This window comes from Cherax quadricarinatus, chromosome 3, assembly GCF_038502225.1.
Source record: "Cherax quadricarinatus isolate ZL_2023a chromosome 3, ASM3850222v1, whole genome shotgun sequence".
NCBI classification, from domain to species: Eukaryota; Metazoa; Arthropoda; class Malacostraca; order Decapoda; family Parastacidae; genus Cherax; species Cherax quadricarinatus.
Genome location: NC_091294.1, coordinates 54618422 through 54643596, shown reverse-complemented (window position 1 = coordinate 54643596; position 25175 = coordinate 54618422). Strand labels below are relative to the sequence as shown.

The window sequence follows — 25175 nt, the reverse complement described above, 5'->3', positions numbered from 1 at the left end:
TCAAAGAGTTTTCCTAAAGTTTCGAGGAGGCTGATAGGGCGATATTTTCTAGGATCAGAGTGGTCTTTTTTGGGTTTAGGAAGGATAGCAGTAGCAGTTTTGAAGAGGGAGGGGAAGTATCCAGAGGCAAGGGAGGCATTGAGGAGGTTTGTGTAGGCAGTAATGATAGTCAGGAAGATGTTTTAGGATAATATGGTTTAGGCCAGAGGCACCAGGAGCCTTGGGAGGAAGGTGTCTGAGGAGAGTTTTAATGTCTGTGTTGGTGAAAGGAGTGTCGAGTTCTTGGGAGGAGGTAAGAGTCTAGATGTATGTGGCTATCTGGTGGTGTTTCTTGTGTGTGTGCAGTGTTCCAGTGTTCTATGTTCTGAATGTGTTGAATAACGTTAGGGTGAGGTGGATGAGGGTGGAAGATGTTCTCTCAGATGTGTTTGAAGATGTTTGTAGCAGCCTGCAGGTCTGAGATGTGTGTGTTGTTGTGGGTGATGTGTTTGAATTTGTTGGTGGAGTTGTGTGTCTGATTTTTTTGATAGTTCCAGAAAGCTTTAGTGTTTTTAATACGCTGTTTGTCCCCTTGTTGTATGAGTTGTGACCAGTGATTGTTGTGGTCTTAGTCTAGGCTGTGTAGAATGTTGTTTCTAAGGTAAGTGAGATCTAATCGGACTTGATTAAATCTGTGTGTATTGTACAGGAAGTGGTTGTGGTAGCAGATAATTAGTCTTCTTGTTCTGAGTGACAGTTTGAAGGAATAACGAGTGGTGTGAGTTTTCTTTGGTATTGCGGTGTTCGCAGCTTGTGTAATGGTGTCCTGGATGAGATCAAGTTGAGTATCGATGTCAGAGATAGGTTTGTTGTTGTAGTCATAGGTGAGGTTAGTACTGTCTATGTGTTGTTTGAAACCATCCCAGTCAGCATTCTTGTAGGAGAAGGAAGGTGTGGCTGGAATGAGGATAGGGTTGGAGGAGATGTGTAAGATGACTGGGATGTGATCAGAGCCTGTAATAGGGCCAGGTGAGATATAGTGTTGAAATAGAGAGCTGGCTCGGTTTGCCAGAATGATGTCTGGTTTGCCTTGGCCCGTGTTGTTGTAGAAGGTGTTGAAGTCTGGGCCGAGATGAATTAGGTGTTTATGGTTTATGAAGTTGAGTAATTGGTGACCAAGTTGGTTGTTACTGGTGTGATGAAAGGCTGTGTGTTTGGCATTCATGTCAGCTAGTAGGTATGTTGGTGTTGTTGAAGACTAAGGAGAGGTCATGTATGTTGAGAATAGTGTTTGGGCGAGCATAGGTGGTGAAAAAGATAAAGGGGCCAAGGTGTGTGTGTATTCTGACTGCAAGACAGTGTTGGCGAATAAAAGAGATTGGGAGAAATTCGTGTTTTATGTTTGATTTGACAAGGATGGCAACCCCATCTTCAAATTCAAATTCAAAGTTTATTCTCTATAAGGATTACAATGCTGAGTTTACAGAATTTGGGTATTGTGTGGTTTACATGTAGTAAAATAATAATTACAGTGTACCACTAGAACACCTAGCATGGCTAGGCATTTCGGGCAGACTTAGTTTAAATCTTAAATTTAAAACATTACGAAGTATGAGGTAAGTTGGTATTATGGCTAAGTGAGTTTAGCAATGTGAATGCTTTTGTTTTGGCACAATACATAGTTTCAGTATTGGAGTATCACAGGCCAACTTATGACTAGTTAGGATTCATTATTTTAAGATTGAGATTGATATTTCTTTTTATGGTCAAATGGGTGAGTTAGTGTAAGTGTGAACCACCAGGTGGTATTCGTGTAATTAGTTGACAGGGTGTATCAGGGAGAGAAGATGTTTTCTAATGGTAGTTTTGAAGGTGATGAATGTGTCTGCAGTTCTAGAGTTTTCAGGTAGGGTGTTCCAGATTTTAGGGCCTTTGACATACATTAAATTTTTGTAAAGGTTTAGTCGGACACGGGGAATGTCATAGAGATGTTTGTGTCTGGTGTTATGCCTGTGGGTTCTGTCACAACTATCAAGAAAGCATTTTAGGTCAAGGTTAATATTGGAATTTAAGGTCCTGTAGCTGTAGATTGCACAGTAGTAAGTGTGGATGTACTGAACAGGGAGTAAGTTTAGATCTATGAAGAGTGGGGGGGGGGGGGGGTGGGGGGGATAATAGGGGGACTGTTGTGCACTATAACCATAATGGCGGATACGTTGAGGGGCTTTGAGGCAAGTACTGTTAAGCAAAACAATATCTGGCCTCTCTGCTTCAAGGAGCTCGGCCAGTAGGTGTCTAATTGTATAGTAAGAACGTACGTTGAACTGAATCACTTTAAACATGATTTAATGGTTTTGTCATAGCAAAGTTAATGTCGGGGGAGGAGTTTGGATTAAAGCCCCGTGATAGTGGTGCCATCAGTGGATGTGTGTTTGTAGGTGTTACGGACCCGTTTCCTGGAGGGGGAAGAAGAGATGGATCTGTTTTTATGTTCTTTGGTCTGTCTGTCAGAAGTTGGGGCAGGTTTAGGTTTGAGTGGATTTTGTCTGGAGGAGGTAGAGTTGGACCTGGATGAAGTTTTAGTTGTGGTGGAAGAGTGGGCAAAGGTAGATGGAGAGGAAGTGGATGCTTTGGTAGGGGATGAGGAAGTGGAAGCTATGGTAAGGAATGAGGAAGTGGTAGCTTTGGTTGGGGATGAGGAAGTGGGTAAGGAGGTGGGGGAGGGGTGGTCATAGCAGCAGCAGTAGGGGTGTTGGTGGGAGGGGTAGAAGTAGTGCAGAAGGGTAGGGGAGGAGGAGAGCTGGTGGGTGTAGGAAGTGGGGGGTGGGAGAGAGGGAGGAGGTAGAGGTTGTAGGGGGCTTAGAAGAGAAGCAGGAAGGAGGGATAATTAAAGAGGGAAGATTGTTAACAGACAGGATTAGGTTAAGGACATGTGAGTAGTCTGATTGGTAAGCTTGAGAGATTACCATCGCAGAGTGGGCAGCAGTGGCGAGTTGGCAGTTAGTTTTGTAGTCTAGTGTGGGTGTAGGTGTAGAAGGAGAAGTGCTTGTAGTCTGTGTGTTGGTGTTTGATGTGTGTAGAGTAGAAGAGGTAGACCAAGTGCGTGGGGAGGCCCAGGCATTGGGGGTAGGGGAGGGAGGGAGGTTGGCTAGCTCTGAGGGTGGAGAGAATGTCTTTTCTAGAAGGGCAGGAATTTGCAACTGCAGTGTGTGACCCGCCGCAGTTAGAACATTTAAGGGGGAGGTTGCAAGTGTTCCAGAAGTGGCCAGTTGCTGAACATCTGGAGCAGATTTGTGTGGAAGTGCATGAGAGTTTGTCGTGGCCAAATTTGTAGCATTTCAGACATTGTGTGATGGGGTGAAAGTTTGGAGTGAAGAGAGTGTTTGGAGGAATGCGGATGGTCTTGGCAAGGATTCCTTGATTAAAGAGTGTAGAGGCGTCAGAAGGATTTGAACAGCGGATTTTGAGGATGGTAGAGTTTTCAGGTCTGTAAATATCGTCAACAGAGACTTTGTTCTTAGTACCAATGTCTTGGATTAAGTCTTCTGTCTGTGTAATAGGCAGTCAGGAGAGAATAGTCTACGTGTTTTGTGATCACTGTGCATTTGGCGCGGTGCTCAGGAGTCCAAATAATAGAGAAGCCTGCGTTGAGAAGTTTTTGTCTGGTCTCGGTTGAGGTGTACGTTTCGTAAGAATGTCTGTCAAGGAGGAGTTTGAAGCCTGAGTTGGTTTTAAAGACTTTCAGCTGAGGTGTGCCAGTGATCTGGTACAATAAATTTCCAGGACAGATAGTGGCATGATCAGATTTAGAGCATTTGAGGTTAAGCGAGAAAGAATTGGGTTTGGAAGAGGTAGAGGCAGGAGTAGACAGAGTAGAGGCAGGTGTTGGCGGTAGAGGAGGAATGGTAAGGGGGAAGGAAGTGGAAGGCATTGAAGGCATTGTAAATTAGATGTGGCGGCCAAATCTGTGAGAATAATTGGCTAGGCAAGTATGTGTGAAGTAGACACACGTACTTGCCTGGCTATAACTTTAAAGTTTTCTTGTGGAGTCCGTCGCTGGAGGCACAGGACGCTGAGGAGGTGAGCTGTAGCTTGATGGAGCACTGTATGCCCTGAATGGCGAGGAGAGACAACACTGGCTGTATGGCGTGCAGACCACACGTACAGGCTGAGGCATGGAAACTTCAGACAGCAACAGGAGTGCAGAGGGAGGCTTCCTGCCCTTGGGTAGGCAGCCACCGACGCACCAATCCTGCTGGTCTAGACGAAGGTCCAGTAACCACCACTGGATGAAGAGAGGCAACAATGGCTGCGAGCAGTGAGGAGAGCCGACACTAGCTGTATGGCGTGCAGACTTCACATACAGGCTGAGGCGTAGAGACTTCAGACAGCTGCGAGGAGAGGCAACACTGGCTGTATGGCGTGTAGACTACACGTACAATCTGAGGCGTGGAGACTTCAGACATCAACAGAAGTGCAGAGGGAGGCTTCCTGCCCTTGGGTAGGCAGCCACCGATGCACCAATCCTGATGGTGAAGACGAAGATCCAGTAACCACCACTCTGAGGAAAGTCACTCTCAACACGGAGTAATTAGAGGCGAGATCGTTGGTCAATGAAGGTGTGTGTAGGTGCGAAGAGCACCGTAGTTGTGGAGATTCTGTTCGAGGAGACCAAGCGAAAGTGTTGAGACTTAAATACTGTCCGAAGGAGAGGTGCAGAGTAGTAGTAGTAGTGAGAATGTAGCCACTGAGAGGTCAGGTCCCTCTCAGATCAAACAGTTCTCGCTTGAAAAAGTTGTCCAAGGTGTTTTCTCCTCTGTACCAAGATGCCATTGTGTTGCAGTGTCTGACAGAGTGAATATCAAATGGTATACAATACCGACAGGTTGGTAGATAAGACACACAGGCAACATTTAGGCAACTTTATTCCAAAACGTTTAGCCTGGAGAAGTTCTGTTCCAAAGTCTGGAACTAACTGAAGATCAAGCGACAGTGTTGAGACTTAAATACTGTCCGAAGGAGAGGTGCAGAGTAGTAGTAGTAGTGGTAGTAGTGAGAATGTAGCCACTGAGAGGTCAGGTCCCTCTCAGATCAAACAATTCTGGGGGACTGATAACCTCAAATCTACGACTTCAAGGGTGATGGACTGATTACATCGTCTTCACATCTCTACTGCTCCTGCCTACTTTCTGTACTCGACTGAAGAAGCCTACTGTGTAGGCAAAACGTTTCGGAATAAAGTTGCCTAAATGTTGCCTATGTGTCTTATCTACCAAGTCAGTCAAGTCACTCAGCAAGTCAGTCAGGTCACCCAGTAAGTCAGTCAAGTCACTCAGTAAGTCAGTCAAGTCACTCAATAAGTCAGTCAAATCATTCAGTAAGTCAGTCATTCAGTCAGTCACACAAACTCATGTTTACCTCTTTTTCTGTGTACAAAGTAACACTTCAGTTACGGCTACAGGTTATCTCTTGTGTAATATCTTTGTTAATTCTAAAACTTAAGTGCTTATACCTCTTCGTGCCACTTTCAGCAACACTAGTATGGCTACTGGGTGTCATGATTGCTTGGCAGATTCAAGATATAGCTCTTAAAATATCATAACACAATTGACAAACACAGCTGCCTTGTAGCAGAGAAAGACTGGACACACATGAATTACAAATGGTGGGGTGGTGTCGGGGAGTGGTAGGAGAGGGCTACCCAGCTGCTCCACAACAAGGTGGCCGCTTGAGCAAAAGAGAATTTTTTTTTTCCCCTTCCCACAAACTGAACCATGTACCTCCCGTTCCTTTAAGACTTTCTTAAAATGGGCCATAACATTGTCATTGTACAGGTTGCCAACACGGCTTGCAGTAGCTGTGTCAGGGTGATTTTCATCCGTAAAGGTTTGCACTTCAAGCAACTTTGCACACATTTCCTTAATCTTTGAAGTAGGCAACTTCCTTAATTTCTCTCTCCCCTCCTCTGAAGCAGTTTCCTCAGGTCTGGCCTCTTGCTGTTGAAGATGATCTTGCAGCTCATCAGTGGTTAGTTCTTCATTGTCCTCCTCCACCAACTCTTCCACATCCTCCCCACTAACCTCCAACCCTAAGGACTTCCCCAATGCCAAAATGGATTCCACAACTGGCATATGCTTCTCAGGGTTACCCCCATACCCTTCAAAATCCCTTTCTTCTACACATTGTAGCCACAGTTTCTTCCAAGCAGAGTTCAAGGTCCTCTTAGGCACTTCCTCCCAAGCCTTACCTATAAGGTTTACACAACTGAGGATACTAAAGTGAATTTCCAAAACACTCTTAGTCAGTCATGTGTCAGAGGTCACTTCAAAGCACTTTTCAAACATTGCTTTTGTGTAGAGATTTTTGAAGTTTGAAATGACATGCTGGTCCATTGGCTGCAGGAGAGGAGTGGTATTAGGAGGCAAATCTGAAGGATGACCAGGAGCATTGTCTAATACCAGGAGGCACTTAAGGTCCAATTTCTTTTCCATTAGGGAATTTTTCACAGTGGGGGCAAATGCATGGTGTAACCAGTCATAGAAAAAGTCCGTATTGACCCATGCCGTACTGTTTGCCCTCCACAGCACACACAAATTAGCCTTGAGGACATTGTTTTGCCTGAACGCTCTGGGAGTTTGAGTGATACACCAATAAAGGCTTCACTTTGCAATCACCACTAGCATTAGCACACATCAAAAGAGTAAGCCTGTCTTTCATAGGCTTATGTCCTGGGAGTGCCTTTTCCTCCTGAGTAATGTAGGTCCTGCTTGGCATTTTCTTCCAGAACAGGCCTGTTTCATCGCAATTAAACACTTGTTCAGGTTTCAATTCTTCACTGTCTGTGTACTCCTTGAATTCCTTCACATATTTTTCAGCCGCTTTTTGGTCTGAACTGGCAGCCTCACCATGCCTTATCACACTATGTATGCCACTACAATTCTTAAATCTCTCAAACCAACCTTTGCTGGCCTTAAATTCACTCACATCACCACTAGTTGCAGACATTTTTCTAATTAAATTGTCATGCAACTTCCTAGCCTTTTCACATATGATCGCTTGAGAGATGGTATCTCCTGCTATCTGTTTTTCGTTTATCCACACCAATAACAATCTCTCAACATCTTTTATCACTTGCGATCTCTGTTTTAAAAACAAACTTGCACCTTTTGCGAGAACAGCTTCCTTGATTGCCGTTTTGTTGGCCAAGATAGTAGCGATGGTTGATTGGGGTTTGGTATACAACCTGGCCAGCTCCGAGACATGCACACCACTTTCGTACTTAACAGTTAATATCTCTTTCTTCATTTCCATAGTAATTTTCACCCCTTTTACCACAGGGTTGGTACTAGAAGCTTTCTAGGGGCCCATGGTGACTTATTTTGTAGTTACAAGCACTAAAAACAGTGATAATATGAAATGTACTGAATGTATGCTTAGATGTGACCGCACTGGCTGGCTTGTAAACACTAGCATCTGTTGGGCAGCTGAGGCCACACGTGGGATGTGTCCCAGACGAATCGTATAAGGCGAGTTTTTTATCATGAGGCGAGGCAAAGTTTTTGCGTTCAAATGCTTCATATGGCGGATTTAACATAACGTGATGTGTTCGTAAGGCTGGGGTCCACTGTCCCTTGAAATTGAGCTCAGAGTAGCTGAAATGTTCGATTCTTTGGCAATGTTCAAGAGTAAACAAATGATGTCATTGTGTTGTGAGGGTTTGTGGAGATGTGATGGTTGGAGTTAAACACACTTGTTGGATGGTAACACTTATATTAGCAGTGTGTGAGAGGGGAGCCCAGCCCTGCAGTGTTGCCTTGTTATAGACCTATGGGTGGAGTGAGAGGAGGCCGGGAGCGCAGCGCTCACATGCGGCATCACGTGACGTCACACAAGCTAGTCACTGAGCCTAGCAAGGGGTCAACTATGTAAAACATATAGATGGTACTAACTATGATAGGTAACATATACATGTACATATACAGGGGATCAGCAACTATGCTGACAACTGTCCACCTGCCAGTCCAAATTCCAGTATGCAATCACAAATGGATTGACATTATTTATACAATTATTACAATAATACATTAGTCTGCATACCAGTAAATCTTCTATTTTTCGTGTGAATAAAAATTCCAAATGATAAGCAAGAGTAATATAAGAGGGGCCTGGAGCCGTGGCTAATGAACAGAGAAAATGTTATTCTAGTGCCAGGAATGTCTGCATTGTTTATTCTGGACCCTATTTTGAAATTGGCATCTTTTGAAATTTGTGTGAAATTGGCCAAATAGCCAACTTCTGAGCACTTTATTGGGTAGTTGAAATAGGTGAATGGGCAGTTTCTTGTACTCAGTCAAGAGAATAGAAATAAGCAAGTTTATTCAGGTATACATAGATTATCATACATAGCAGTGTATGTATAGAGAACCTCGGATAACCCAAAAAAGTCAGACAAAGTGACTTATTTCCAGTACCTGGCTTGGGCTTGCCATATATGATATTTGGTAAATATTTTTTTCCAGAGGGCTGAGGAAGGGTTGTTGAGGTGGTTCGGACATGTAGAGAGAATGGAGCGAAACAGAATGACTTCAAGAGTGTATCAGTCTGTAGTGGAAGGAAGGCAGGGTAGGGGTCGGCCTAGGAAAGGTTGGAGGGAGGGGGTAAAGGAGGTTTTGTGTGCGAGGGGCTTGGACTTCCAGCAGGCATGCGTGAGCGTGTTTGAAAGGAGTGAATGAAGACAAATGGTTTTTAATACTTGACGTGCTGTTGGAGTGTGAGCAAAGTAGCATTTATGAATGGATTCAGGGAAACCGGCAGGCTGGACTTGAGTCCTGGAGATGGGAAGTACAGTGCCTGCACTCTGAAGGAGGGGTGTTAATGTTGCAGTTTAAAAACTGTAGTGTAAAGCACCCTTCTGGCAAGACAGTGATGGAGTGAATGATGGTGAAAGTTTTTCTTTTTCGGGCCACCCTGCCTTGGTGGGAATCGGCCAGTGTGTTAATAAAAAAAAAAAAAAATTCTGGGCTATCTTATTGAAACTTGGGGAAGGTATGATGGAAAGATGCTTCTTAACGTACACCAAAAATGAAAAGATTGGACCATAAATAATGGAGTTCACTTCTCAGCCATTAGCCGCCTCATAGTGGTATATTTTTGTGCATTTTTTATGGTTGTATTCTCGTTTTTTTTATCTCATTTGATAGAATGGAAGATATATTACAGAAATAGATATGATTTTGGTTGGTTTCATGACAAAAAGTATACATAAAGTGGGACCAAGTAAACCAAGTCCTAACCGATATAAGGTGGGAAGATACACTAAGCAACACAGACCCCAACTTATGCCTAGAACAGATTAACTCGGTGGCACTCGATGTATGCACAAGGCTTATTCCTCTAAGAAAAAGGAGGAGTAGATGTAAAATAGAAAGAGACAGGCACTCCCTTTACAGGCGACGGAAAAGAATAACAGAGCGGCTAAAAGAGGTCAATATATCTGAAATGCGTAGGGAGACACTGGTCAGAGAAATAGCAAGCATCGAACTTAAGCTAAAAGAATCCTTTAGGAGTCAGGAATCGCGGGAAGAACTAAAAGCCATAAATGAAATCAAAAGAAACCCAAAGTATTTCTTCTCCTATGCCAAATCAAAATCGAGAACAACGTCCAGTATTGGGCCCCTACTTAAACAAGATGGGTCCTACGCAGATGACAGCAAGGAAATGAGTGAGCTACTCAAGTCCCAATATGACTCAGTTTTTAGCAAGCCGCTAACCAGACTGAGAGTCGAAGATCAAAATGAATTTTTTATGAGAGCGCCACAAAATTTGATTAACACAAGCCTATCCGATGTTATCCTGACGCCAAATGACTTCGAACAGGCGATAAATGACATGCCCATGCACTCTGCCCCAGGGCCAGACTCATGGAACTCTGTGTTCATCAAGAACTGCAAGAAGCCCCTATCACGAGCCTTTTCCATCCTATGGAGAGGGAGCATGGACACAGGGGTCGTCCCTCAGTTACTAAAAACAACAGACATAGCCCCACTCCACAAAGGGGGCAGTAAAGCAACAGCAAAGAACTACAGACCAATAGCACTAACATCCCATATCATAAAAATCTTTGAAAGGGTCCTAAGAAGCAAGATCACCACCCATCTAGAAACCAATCAGTTACACAACCCAGGGCAACATGGGTTTAGAACAGGTCGCTCCTGTCTGTCTCAGCTACTGGATCACTACGACAAGGTCCTAAATGCACTAGAAGACAAAAAGAATGCAGATGTAATATATACAGACTTTACAAAAGCCTTCGACAAGTGTGACCATGGTGTAATAGCGTACAAAATGCGTGCTAAAGGAATAACAGGAAAAGTCGGTCGATGGATCTATAATTTCCTCACTAACAGAACACAGAGAGTAGTCGTCAACAGAGTAAAGTCCGAGGCAGCTACGGTGAAAAGCTCTGTTCCACAAGGCACAGTACTAGCTCCCATCTGGTTCCTCATCCTCATATCCGACATAGACAAGGATGTCAGCCACAGCACCGTGTCTTCCTTTGCAGATGACACCCGAATCTGCATGACAGTGTCTTCCATTGCAGACACTGCAAGGCTCCAGGCGGACATCAACCAAATCTTTCAGTGGGCTGCGGAAAACAATATGAAGTTCAACGATGAGAAATTTCAATTACTCAGATATGGTAAACATGAGGAAATTAAATCTTCATCAGAGTACAAAACAAATTCTGGCCACAAAATAGAGCGAAACACCAATGTCAAAGACCTGGGAGTGATCATGTCGGAGGATCTCACCTTCAAGGACCATAACATTGTATCAATCGCATCTGCTAGAAAAATGACAGGATGGATAATGAGAACCCTCAAAACTAGGGAGGCCAAGCCCATGATGACACTCTTCAGGTCACTTGTTCTATCTAGGCTGGAATATTGCTGCACTCTAACAGCACCTTTCAAGGCAGGTGAAATTGCCGACCTAGAAAATGTACAGAGAACTTTCACGGCGCGCATAACGGAGATAAAACACCTCAATTACTGGGAGCGCTTGAGGTTTCTAAACCTGTATTCCCTGGAATGCAGGAGGGAGAGATACATGATTATGTACACCTGGAAAATCCTAGAGGGACTAGTACCGAACTTGCACACGAAAATCACTCACTACGAAAGCAAAAGACTTGGCAGACGATGCACCATCCCCCCAATGAAAAGCAGGGGTGTCACTAGCACGTTAAGAGACCATACAATAAGTGTCAGGGGCCCGAGACTGTTCAACTGCCTCCCAGCACACATAAGGGGGATTACCAACAGACCCCTGGCAGTCTTCAAGCTGGCACTGGACAAGTACCTAAAGTCAGTTCCTGATCAGCCGGGCTGTGGCTCGTACGTTGGTTTGCGTGCAGCCAGCAGCAACAGCCTGGTTGATCAGGGGCTGATCCACCAGGAGGCCTGGTCGCGGACCGGGCCGCGGGGGCGTTGACCCCCGAAGCTCTCTCCAGGTAGACTCCAGGTATACCTTGAAATTGAGCTCAAAGGTGTTCAATGAACTTTCTTGTTTAAGTAAAGTTGGCTAACTTTATTAAGTGTATTCTAACCTAACCACTCTGTAATCCGGCAAACTCAGTAATCCGACGCGCTACAGGTCCCAATGATGTCGGATTTGTGATGGTGGACCTGTAATAGGTTCAGTTAACCCCTCTGTCAGTTGTAAAATAATTACAGTAGGGCCCTGCTTTACGGCGTTTCACTTTACGGCATTCCGCTAATACAGTCATTTCAAATTATGACATTATGACCAAAACTCGATATACGGCTCCCCCCACCTGACTTTTTAATACGGTCACCGTGCCCCTCCCGGTTTGTTTACATTCTCTGTGAAATCTGTAAGCACTAAGTCTTTCCATTTTGTCTGGAAACTCCAAAATTTCAAGTGTTTTTAAAAGTTTTCATATTTTATATATACTCTGATAATTATACTTATGTATACCTGTACCTAAATAAACTTACACACTGTGCTGGCGTGCAGGTACACATTAAAATCAGTAAGAGTGTCTTATGTCTCCAGACGTCATATTATTAATGATGATGATAATCATCGAGTCTCATTTAAATGTCGTGTATTATGTTAATATACACATTTTCATTAATCCATCTATGATATTTTTTCAAAATTATATAATAAACACGATGCATAACATATAAATAAGATAAATACACCCCACAGTAGAATAAATAAACATAAATGTGAGATGTGGTAGACGACTTGCACAAGTGACGCCATATTAGAAATAATAATAATAATCACCGAGTCTCATTAAATGTCGTATATTACGTTAATATACACATTTTCATTAATCCATCCATGATATTTTTTTCAAAATTATACAGTGGACCCCCGCTTAACGATCACCTCCAAATGCGACCAATTATGTAAGTGTATTTATGTAAGTGCGTTTGTACGTGTATGTTTGGGGGTCTGAAATGGACTAATCTACTTCACAATATTCCTTTGGGAAAAAATTCAGTCAGTACTGGCACCTGAACATACTACTGGAATGAAAAAAGTTCGTTAACCGGGGGTCCACTGTATAATAAACACGATACATAACATAAAAAGATGATAAATACACCCCACAATAGAATAAACAAACATAAATATGAGATGTGGTAGCCAGATAACTTGTACAAGTGACGACAAGAATAACATTTTCTCTAATCTAACATAAGAGAAAATGTGTTACTGGGGGTAACTGTAGAAAATTATTCCTTTCGTATGTAAGTTTATTCAGGTATGCACAAATACAGTTACATAGATTATCATACATAACAACATATGTGTAGAGAACCTAGGATAACCCAAAAAGTCAGAGTGACTTATTTCCATTGCCTTCACTCAGAGCGTCATTTCTTCTCAAAATGATGTTACATGAGAATGGGAGTGTTCTTCTTTATTTATTCTGCCGTATCAATGTAGAGACAACTTGTACACAATGTAACTTGTATACAAACCAGACATGTACACTTTGTTTGTTTACAAAACTTACCTTCGCCTGGTTTGTTTACATAACTCTGCGCCTGTCCTCTCTCAAGCACTCATTCTTTCTCTCTAATTTATTCGTTTTATCTCATTTACTTACTCCTGACCCTACATTAAGACTACAAATATTTTAAGGTAAGTAATGAGTGAACTGTATATACATTTTATCGCTCTGGGATGCTTAAATATCATAGAATATATGTGTGGGTGGGTTGGCCTGGTATGGTAGCCCGGCTAACTACCATACATACCACACTTGATTTCTTACAATAAATACTACTTGTCTCACCCTAGATTAAGACTATAAATATTTTAAGGTAAGTAATGAGTGCACTGTGTGTGTATTGTACTTTTTTATTGTTTTTTGATGCCTGGTTCTATTGCTAACTTAATATATGTTAGTGTAAACTTGTTATCTTGTGTTTGTATGCATTTATAAGTGGAAAAAAAGGATGTTCCGCTTTACGGCGGTAGCCTGGAACCTAACCTGCCGTATAAGTGGGGCCCTACTGTACTGCTAAACCTTCAAAAGAAGTCAGAGTTTTACAGGAAAGTTACTGATCCTTTTTTCAAAACCCTTAACCCTTTCGCTGTCGAGACCCCTGCTCACAAATTTACTCTCAGGGTTGAAGAATTTAAAAAAAAAAAAAAATTATTTTTTCTTATGAAATGATAGAGAATCTTTTCCTGACGGTAATAAAACCAAAAGTACAAAATTTGATGGAAAACCTATGGAATTACATTCTTACAAAGTTAGCGGTCTCGGCGATATTTACACATTGACTATTTCTCCCACTTTGAGCCCTATTTTCAGCCATTTGTAATGCTCCAGTTGACCAAACTCATAGCTAGTTTGCTAGAACTCCTTTTGTTCTGTCGATTGAGTACAAGAAACTGTCCATTTACCGATTTCAGCTACCCAATAAAATGATCAGAAATTGGTAATTTGGCCAATTTCATACACAATTCAAGGTTCAAGGACGACCAGTTTCAAAATAGGGTCTATAATTAACAGTGCAAACATTCCTAGCACTAAAATAAAATTTTCTCTGTTCATTAGTCATGTCTCTAGGCCCCTCTTATATTACACTTGCTGTCCATTTTGAATTTTTATTCATACAAAAAACAGATTTACTGTTATGCAGACTACTGCATTATTGTAAAAATGGTATAAATAATGTCAGCACATTTGTGAAAGCATATTTGACCCACCAGTTCAGGAGTAAATAAATCACATGACGTGATTTATTTACTCCTGAACATCGGCAAAAATCAAACATTTCTGCTAATTTGAGCTCAATTTCAAGCTACTTTTAGTCTGTAAACCATTGAAAATCCTCTCTTTTTCTGTAATATATCTTCCATTCTATCAAATAAGACCAAGAAAATGAGAATGCAACCATAAATACCATATGAAAATACACCGCAAAATCGCTGTTTTGAACCAGAAACAGAGGTTTTTTTTTTTTTTTTTATGCACTGCGTGCTGCAGAATTTTTTTTTTTTATACTGCACACGCTGACCACTCGGACCCATTCTCTCATATGTAGGCCTACCAGCTTTCTCCCACAAGATTGGAAGCTGCTAGAATTTTGGCTTGATATTATGGGACCAACACTGGCTTGCAAGTCGTAGTATTATGGGACCGACAGTGAAAGGGTTAAAATATTTGTTAAGTTCAATATTTTTTATGTTATGTACTCTTTTATTCATTAATTGAATATACTGAAACTAATATTTTTTTAATAATTGCACTGTATCTTTATTAAAAAGTTAACAGTGCATTTGCTTACCTGAGCTTCTTTCTGCTGACACTCCAAGTTTAACTGTACTTTATATTTAAAGAATGGTGAAATGAATATATCTGAATAGAAATATGTTTCTCTTTGCAGTTGACAATTGACATAGGAACTGAAGTACGAAGCCAAAATAAGATGTTAAACAATATGGTAGGTATCATGAGAATTTAGTATTTTATTTTTCACATGGAAATTGTGACTAGATTATCAGTAGTAGTATAATTATTATTTTTTATTAGGATATTGTGTATAGAATGTTCAAGAAGTAATTAGGCTGATTTTTAGGTAAATTTGTAAATGCTGTTACTGTGTTCATGCCTTCTTGTTACCTCTGAAACTGTCTTGTAAGAGAATTGCAATTCATGATTATAGTCATGCATTTTTTCTCATGCCATTTCCATAACTAAAAATCTTTCACTATCACTTGAAACATTTAAAGGAATACAGTCATTTCCTCTTGCATCCAGAAAGAAAAATATGTTAAATATAGCCTTAATGCACATGACAAGTCGGGAAGTGAGGAAAAAGTATTAGACAATTGGAAAATAATCACTACAAAAATGAAATCCATACCTTACTAGAAATTACTGAAAGTAATTGCATAAATTGGGAGCCTTCAGCTTCCTTCATAGGTAGAGCTAGCACACTTTCAGAAGTACACATAGGGCAGGATACAGTATATCCCACACTGTAGTTTGATCAAATGAAGTACAGTAAACCCTTCATATAATGGACCTCCTAAATGAACTTTGGAAATGCCAAACAAAATTTTCTGGGTCAGTCAATTTGGAAAAATTATGTTGCAGAATAGTTCATTATTGTTACTATCACAGCTAAGCAGTTTCTATCCACCACAGTTGCCATTACAGACCACTTGCTCCTTCCTGTTAGTCATAACAACATCTGTACTCTTGGCAGTATTATACAGGCAGACCCTGCTTTGCAGCACTTCACTTTACAGTGTTTCTCTCATTTAGCAGTTTTCAGTTCTTCATTTATTCAGACCTCTTACAATAAATATATTTGTCACTCAGTATAAGCTAAGGATGAAAATATTTTATGGTAAGTAATGTGTGTACTGTATATGCATTTTATAGGCTTAGCTATATTGCTCACTTAACCCTTTGACTGTTTTGGTTGTGTGTATACGTCTTACGAGCCACCGTTTTTTATGTATATATACAGTGGACCCCCGGTTCACGTTATTAATCCGTTCCTGAGAGCTCATTGTAAAGCAAAATTATCGGAAAGCAAATCAATTTTCCCCATAAGAAATAATGGAAATCAAATTAATCCGTGCAAGACACCCAAAAGTATGAAAAAAAAACTTTTACCACATGAAATATTAAGTTTAATGCAATAGAATAATTACAGTAACAATAATAACAATAGAATAATCACAATAGAATAATTGACACTTACCTTTAATGAAGATCTGGTGATGATTGATGGGATGGGAGGAGGGGAGAGTGTCGAAGTTTTTAATGTTTAGAAAGGGAATCCCCCTCCATTAGGACTTGAGGTAGCAAGTCCTTTTCTGGGGTTACTTCCCTTCTTCTTTTAATGCCACTAGGACCAGCTTGAGAGTCACTGGACTTCTGCCGCACAACATATCTGTCCATAGAGGCCTGTACCTCTCGTTCCTTTATGACTTTCCTAAAGTGGTTCACAACATGTCAGTGTACAGGTTGCCAACACGGCTTGCAGTAGCTGTGTCAGGGGGATTTTCATCAAAAAAGGTTTGCACTTCAAGCCACTTTGCACACATTTCCTTAATCTTTGAAGTAGGCAACTTCGTCAATTTCTCTATCCCCTCCTCCGAAGCAGTTTCCTCAGGTCTGGCCTCTTGCTGTTGAAGGTGATCTAGCAGCTCATCAGTGGTTAGTTTGTCATTGTCCTCCTCCACCAACTCTTCCACATCCTCCCCACTAACCTCCAACCCCAAGGACTTTCCCAATGCCACAATGGATTCCTCAACTGGCATAGGATTCCCAGGATTAGCCTCAAACCCTTCAAAATCCCTTTTGTCTACACATTCTGGCCACAGTTTCTTCCAAGCAGAGTTCGAGGTCCTCTTAGTCACTCCCTCCCAAGCCTTACCTATAAGGTTTACACAATTGAGGATATTAAAGTGATCCTTCCAGAACTCCTTTCGAGTCAATAGAGTGTCTGTGGTCACTTCAAAGCACCTTTCAAACATAACTTTTGTATTCAGTTTCTTGAAGTTGGAAATGACCTGCTGGTCCATGGGCTGCAGGAGAGGAGTGGTATTAGGAGGCAAAAACTTGACCTTAATGAAGCTCATGTCCCCACAGTCACTCTGCCAAGTCTGTAGGATGACCAGGGGCATTGTCTAACACCAGGAGGCACTTAAGGTCTAATTTCTTTTCAATTAGGTAATTTTTCACAGTGGGGGCAAATGCATGGTGTAACCAGTCATAGAAAAAGTCCCTAGTGACCCATGCCTTAGTGTTTGCCCTCCACAGCACACACAAATTAGCCTTGAGGATATTCTTTTGCCTGAATGCTCTGGGAGTTTCAGAGTGATACACCAATAAAGGTTTCACTTTGCAATCACCACTAGCACTGGCACACATCAACAGAGTAAACCTGTCTTTCATAGGCTTATGTCCTGGGAGTGCCTTTCCCTCCTGAGTAATGTAAATCCTGCATGGCAATTTCTTCCAAAACAGGCCTGTTTCATCACAATTAAACACTTGTTCAGGTTTCAGTCCTTCAGCCTCTATGTACTCCTTGAGTTCATGCACATATTTTTCAGCTGCTTTTTGGTCTGAACTGGTAGCCTCACCATCCCTAATCACACTATGTATGCCACTACAATTCTTAAATCTTTCAAGCCAACCTTTGCTGGCCTTAAATTCACTCACATCGCCACTAGTTGCAGGCATTTTTCTAATTAAATCCTCATGCAACTGCCTAGCCTTTTCACTTATGATCGCTTGAGAGATGCTATCTCCAACTATCTGTTTTTCATTTATCCCCACCAATAACAGTCTCTCAACATTTTCTAACACTTGCGATCACTGTTTTGTAATCACAGTTGCACCTTTTGCAGGAACAGCTTCCTTGATTGCCGTTTTCCTGGTCACTATAGTAGAGATGGTTGATTGGGATTTACTATACAACTTGGCCAGGTCCGACACACGCACTCCACTTGTATACTTTGCAATTATCTCTTTCTTCATTTCAATAGTCATTAGCACCCTTGGTCTCGATGGGTTGGCACTAGAAGCTTTCTTGGGGCCCATGGTGACTTATTTTGCAGAAACAAGCACCAAAAACAGTTATAATATGGATTGTGCCGAATGTATCCTTAGATGCACGCACACTGGCGGGCTTGTAAACACTGGCACACACGGGGCAGTTCAGGCCACATGTGGACACGTCTCGTACGAATTGTATCGCGTACCGGGTTTTGTAATGGGAACCGAGGCAAATTTTTTGCGATATAATGCTTCGAATACCGGATTTATCGGTTACCGATGACTTCGCGAACCGGGGGTCCACTGTAGTCATAAATTCTAGTGGCTTGAAATCAAGCAGGAGAAAGCTGGTAGGCCCACAGGTGAGAGAATGGGTCTGTGTGGTCAGTGTGCACCATATGAAAAAGATTGTGCAGCACGCAGTGCATAATGAGAAAAAAAAACTCCGACCTTTTTTTTTTTTTTAATTAAAATGCCGAATTTGTGGTCTATTTTCGTATAGTATTTATGGTTGTATTCTCATTTTCTTGTTCTCATTTCATAGAATGGAAAACATATTATAGAAATAGAGGTGATTTTGATTGGTTTTACTATGAAAAGAACCTTGAAATGGAGCTCAAATTAGGGGAAATGTTTGATTTTTGCCTATGTTCAAAAGTAAACAAATGATGTCATTTTCCAATAAATGTCCAAGTAGCCATTCTAATATACAGTCATGAATGGGTTGACATTATTTATACAATTATTACAATATTGCGGTAGTCTGCATAACAGTACATCTTGTATTTTTTGTTTGAATAAAAATTCAAAATAGAAAGCAAGAGTAATGTCAGAGGGGCCTGGAGATGTGATTGATGAACATAGAAAAATGTTATTTTAGGGCCAGGAATGTCTGCATTGTTCATTCTGAACCTATTTTGAAATTGTCATATTTTTTAATTTTTGTGAAATTGGCCAAATTACAAATTTCTGACCACATTATTGGGTAGTTGAAATCAGTAAATGGGCAATTTCTTGTACTCAATCGATAAACAAAATGGAGTTCTAAAGAAATAGCTATGAGTTTGGTCGAAAATAGGGCTCAAAGTGGCCAAAATCACCGATTCGTAAATATCGCTGAGGTCGCTAACTTCACGAGAGCGTAATTCTGTCAGTTTTCCATCAAATTTTGTTCTTTTGGTATCATTACAATCGGGTAAGGCTTGGGAGGAAGTGTCTTTGAACTCTGCTTGGAGAAAATTGTGGCCAGAATGTGTACAAGAGAGGGATTTTGAAAGGTTTGGGACTGACCCTGAGGAGCATATGGCAGTTGTGGAAAGTATTATGGCATTGGGGAATTCCATGGGGTTAGATGTGAGTTTTGAGGATGTGGAAGAGCTGGTGGAGGACCACAATGAAGAGCTAACCACTACAGAGCTGCAAGAGCTTCATCTGCAACAGCAACAAACCACAGCTCAGGAAATTGCTTCAGAGGAGGACGAAGGGAGATGGAGGACGGTGCCTTCTTCAAAGATTAAGGACATTTAGGTAAAGTGGACTAAGGTGCAAACATTTATGGATGAACTTCACCCTGACAAAGCTGTTGCAGGCCATGTTGGCAACATGTACAGTGACAATGTTGTGTCCCATCTTAGGGAAGTTTTAAAGAAACGCCAGAAACAGAGCTCTCTGGACAGATATTTTGTGTGACAGGGGTCCAGTCTCTCTCAAGCTGGTCCCAGTGGTATTAAAAAACAAAGAAGGGAAGTAACCCCAGAAAAGGACTTGGTACCTGAAGTCTTTACGGAAGGGGATTCCCCTTCCAAACAATAGTGTGCCTTCATCCTCTCCCCTTCTCCCATCTTCCATCCACCCAGAAGTCTTCAATAAAGGTAAGTGTAATGTTATTGTTATTTTATATACAGTGGAGCCTCCACTAAAGAGTTTAATTCGTTCGATGACCTTGCTCGCATCTGGATTCGCTCGTTTGTGGAGTCAATTTTCCTTATTTAAATTAATTGAAATACAATTACGGTGGACCCTCACCATACGATATTAATCCGTTCCTGAAAGCTCATCGTATGCTGAAATTATCGTAAGGTGAATTAATTTTCCCCATAAGAAATAACGGAAAACAAATTAATCTGTGCAAGACACCACGAAGTATGAAAAAAAAAAAAACAATTCACCACATGAAATGTTAATTTTAATACACACAAACTGACACCTTTATTGAATAACAAAAAGGCACAATACCGTGACTGGAACGATACACAAATAACCCGCACATAAAAGACAGAAGCTTACGACGACGTTTCGGTCCGACTTGGACCATTGACAAAGTCACACTAACAGAGGTGGAGCAGGACGGCTATATATAGGCAGGAAGAGGTGGAGGTAGTAGTAGTGGTAGTAGTAGTAGTAGTAGTAGTAGTACAAGAATTGTATATAATACCGACAGGATGAAATGACACATGCACAACACCCGGGCATCCCCACCGTAGACGTTTCGCCATCCAGCCAGCCACTGGATGGCGAAACGTCCACAACAAAGACAACCAGACGCCGCACATGTGTCTAATTTCATCAGTAGATGTAGTAGAAGAAGAGGTAGTGGTAGTGGTAGAAGTGGGAAATAAGGAAGACGAGCCAGTCAAATACAAAGGAAGGGGAGCACTGCAAGAGAGCTAGAAACCCACAGAGGGAGAGCAAGCGCACCGAGGTGCATGAAAGGGGAAGTGGTGAAATAAAATAAAGAAGGAACAGAAACACGAGACAGGAGAGAGAAAGACAACCCAGAGGAGAAAAGGAGAGAGGAAAGGGGAAGAGGAAGAAGAAAAAGAAGAAGAAAAAATGAGGATTCAGGTTAAGTCACGGGTGTTCTTTAGTTTGGAGCATTTTACAATGTAGTGGGAGAGGAAGGCATCTACAGAGACGAAGCCAGGGCTAAGATTCATACAAGGAAAGTTGTGTATAGGAGAGGATTCAACTAAACGGCGACTGTTCGAGTTGGAAGTAGGGAAGACAGTTTTAGCAGAAGACCAGTCAATAGGATGGCTATGATCTCTGACGTGACAGAAAAGAGCATTGTTAGTGTCGGCAAGCCTAACACTATTTTTTTTTTTTTTGTTTTTTTTTTTTTTTTTGCTCCCTAAGTCTGTCAGAAAGAGATCGGTCAGTTTCTCCATAGTATTGAAGAGGACAGGAGGAGCAAGAAATAGAGTAGACACCAGGAACATCTGTAGAGGGAGGAGAGGTATGAACGAGATTAGTGCGAAGAGTGTTAGTCTGGCGGAAGGTAAGCTTGATGTCTAAGGGACGGAGAGAATTGTTGAGATTAGAAAGACCGGAAATGTAGGGAAGGCAGAGGATAGAAGAGTTCCCATGAGTAGAGAGTTTGGGAGAGAAGAAATTGCATTTAGCATGTGAGAGGGCAGAGTCTATGAAATGGGAAGGGTAGCCAAGACGGGAGAACGAATTATAAAGAGTGGAAATTTCTGCTGGAAGGAACTGAGGATCACAGATGCGGAGGGCACGGAGAAAGAGGGAGATAAGAACACTTTTCTTGACAGGGGAAGCATGATAGGAAAAGTAGTGAATGTACATGCCACTGTGCATAGGTTTACGGTAAACGCCGTTACCAACTTGCCCTTTCTTCTCTTAAATCTAACACTAACATTGTCATACTATCTTCTGACAAAGGTAATTCGGTAGTTATCCTTGATCGCGAGGATTACCTCCGTAAAGCTGATGTCTTGCTCTCTGACTCACGCACCTACACTCCTCTCGTTTCCAACCCTCTTGATCGCATCAAGAGAACTTTCAACAAAAAACTAAGGACTCTCTCCGACCTCTGTCCTCCTGACTTTGACCTTGTTCAACGGTTTCGTGTCATCTGTCCCTCTCTTCCCTATTTCTATGGCCTTCCCAAAACTCATAAACCTGATATTCCTCTTCGTCCTATCATATCCTCTAGAGGTTCTGTCTCTTATTCTCTTGCTTCTTGGCTGGCCAAAACCCTCACTCCCTTTCTTGGTACTTTTTCGCCTGCCCACCTCCGTCACTCTCAAGACTTCATTGAACGGGTTCGCTCTCTCCCAACCTGTAAGATGCTTAGTCTTGACGTTGAGTCCCTCTTCACCAATGTCCCTCTTGATGATGTCCTTGATTTCCTTAGAGAGAAGGCCCATGAAGGGTTTCTTCATCTCCCTATCCCCACTGATGTCTTTCTTGATCTGATCCGCCTCTGTGTGGACTCTAACTCCTTTTCCTTCCAAGGGAAATATTATTCCCAAACCTTCGGTGTCGCTATGGGCTCTCCTCTCTCTCCTGTCCTTGCTAATCTTTACATGGAATACTTCGAGACTGTTCTTCTTCCTACCCTCGATGTGCAACCTTCACTCTGGCTCCGCTATGTGGATGACATCTTTGCTCTGTGGCCTCATGACTCCAGTCTCTTCCAACCTTTTCTTGAAGCTCTTAACAATCTTGCCCCTTCCATTAAGTTTAAAGCTGAATGGGAATCTAATTCCTTACTTCCTTTCCTTGATGTCCATGTCCACCGCTCAGATACAGGTTTTTCCTTTTCCGTTTACCGTAAACCTATGCACAGTGGCATGTACATTCACTACTTTTCCTATCATGCTTCCCCTGTCAAGAAAAGTGTTCTTATCTCCCTCTTTCTCCGTGCCCTCCGCATCTGTGATCCTCAGTTCCTTCCAGCAGAAATTTCCACTCTTTATAATTCGTTCTCCCGTCTTGGCTACCCTTCCCATTTCATAGACTCTGCCCTCTCACATGCTAAACGCAATTTCTTCTCTCCCAAACTCTCTACTCATGGGAACTCTTCTATCCTCTGCCTTCCCTACATTTCCGGTCTTTCTAATCTCAACAATTCTCTCCGTCCCTTAGACATCAAGCTTACCTTCCGCCAGACTAACACTCTTCGCACTAATCTCGTTCATACCTCTCCTCCCTCTACAGATGTTCCTGGTGTCTACTCTATTTCTTGCTCCTCCTGTCCTCTTCAATACTTTGGAGAAACTGGTCGATCTCTTTCTGACAGACTTAGGGAGCACAAAAATAGTGTTAGGCTTGCCGACACTAACAATGCTCTTTTCTGTCACGTCAGAGATCATAGCCATCCTATTGACTGGTCTTCTGCTAAAACTGTCTTCCCTACTTCCAACTCGAACAGTCGCCGTTTAGTTGAATCCTCTCTTATACACAACTTTCCTTGTATGAACCTTAGCCCTGGCTTCGTCTCTGTAGATGCCTTCCTCTCCCACTACATTGTAAAATGCTCCAAACTAAAGAACACCCGTGACTTAACCTGAATCCTCATTTTTTCTTCTTCTTCTTCTTTTTCTTCTTCCTCTTCCCCTTTCCTCTCTCCTTTTCTCCTCTGGGTTGTCTTTCTCTCTCCTGTCTCATGTTTCTGTTCCTTCTTTATTTTATTTCACCACTTCCCCTTTCACGCACCTCGGTGCGCTTGCTCTCCCTCTGTGGGTTTCTAGCTCTCTTGCAGTGCTCCCCTTCCTTTGTATTTGACTGGCTCGTCTTCCTTATTTCCCACTTCTACCACTACCACTACCACTACCTCTTCTTCTTCTACTACATCTACTGATGAAATTAGACACATGTGCGGCGTCTGGTTGTCTTTGTTGTGGACGTTTCGCCATCCAGTGGCTGGCTGGATGGCGAAACGTCTACGGTGGGGATGCCCGGGTGTTGTGCATGTGTCATTTCATCCTGTCGGTATTATATACAATTCTTGTACTACTACTACTACTACTACTACTACTACCACTACTACTACCTCCACCTCTTCCTGCCTATATATAGCCGTCCTGCTCCACCTCTGTTAGTGTGACTTTGTCAATGGTCCAAGTCGGACCGAATCGTCGTCGTAAGCTTCTGTCTTTTATGTGCGGGTTATTTGTGTACCTTTATTGAAGATCTGGTGATGATTGATGGGATGGGAGGAGGGGAGAGTATGGAAGTTGTTAATGTTTAGAAGGGGAATCCCCTTCCATTAGGACTTTAGGTAGCACGTCCTTTTCCGGGGTTACTTCCCTTCTTCTTTTAATGCCACTAGGACCAGCTGACCGTGGTGCAGCAACAGCTGCCTTTGGTGCAGCAGCAGCTGACCGTGGTGCAGCAACAGATGACGGTGGAGTAGCAGCAGCTGACTGTGGTGCAGCAGCAGCAGCAGCTGACTGTGGTGCAGCAGCAGCAGCTCACCGTGGTTCAGCAACAGCTGACTGGTGCAGCAACAGCTGACTGGTGCAGCAACAGCTGACTGTGGTGCAGCAACAGCTGACAGTGGTGTAGCAGCAGCTGACTGTGGTGTAGCAGCAGCTGACTGTGGTGCAGCAGCAGCTGACTGTGGTGCAGCAGCAGCTGACCATGGTGCAGCAACAGCTGACCGTGGTGCAGCAACAGCTGACCGTGGTGCAGCAACAGCTGACCGTGGTGCAGCAATAGCTGACTGTGGTGCAGCAACAGCTGACCGTGGTGCAGCAACAGCTGACCGTGGTGCAGCAACAGCCAACTGTGGTGCAGCAACAGCTGACGGTGATGCAGCAGCAGCTGACCGTGGTACAATAGTACATATTTCTCACCCATTTTACCACAGGGTTGGTACTAGAAGCTTTCTTTGGGCCCATGGTGGCTTATTTAGCAGTTACAAGCACTATAAACAATGGAATAATACAAAATGTATTGAATGTATGCATGCAACCAGCCACTCTGGCTTGTAAACAATGACGGCAGGGCTGGATGGACAGGTTTGGGACGAGTCATGTTGGTCAGAAACAGCTGATGGTGGTGCAGCAGCAGCTGACTGTGGTGCAGCAGCAGCTCACCGTGGTGCAGTAGCAGCTCACCATGGTGCAGCAGCAGCTCACCGTGGTGCAGCAGCAGCTCACCGTGGTTCAGCAACAGCTGACTGGTGCAGCAACAGCTGACCGTGGTGCAGCAACAGCTGGCCGTGGTGCAGCAACAGCTGACCGTGGTGCAGCAACAGCTGATGGTGGTGTAGCAGCAGCTGACTGTGGTGCAGCAGCAGCTGACCATGGTGCAACTGCAGCTGACCGTGGTTCAGCAACAGCTGACTGGTGCAGCAACAGCTGACTGTGGTTCA

General features: G+C 42.6%; 1 protein-coding gene across 4 annotated transcripts in view; it reads left to right on the top strand.

The window, feature by feature from the left end:
- LOC128705960 (BET1 homolog) overlaps nucleotides 1–25175 on the top strand; it is a 233503-nt gene that overhangs the window by 112693 nt on the left and 95635 nt on the right. For 3 of the 4 annotated variants that reach the window (XM_070091843.1, XM_070091838.1, XM_070091834.1), the window contains exon 3: nucleotides 14922–14978. The exons of the other annotated variant lie outside the window; for it this stretch is intronic. In XM_070091843.1, coding sequence (XP_069947944.1) covers nucleotides 14922–14978 — 57 coding nt within the window. The remainder of the gene's footprint in view (nucleotides 1–14921; nucleotides 14979–25175) is intronic. 4 annotated transcript variants of the gene reach the window in all.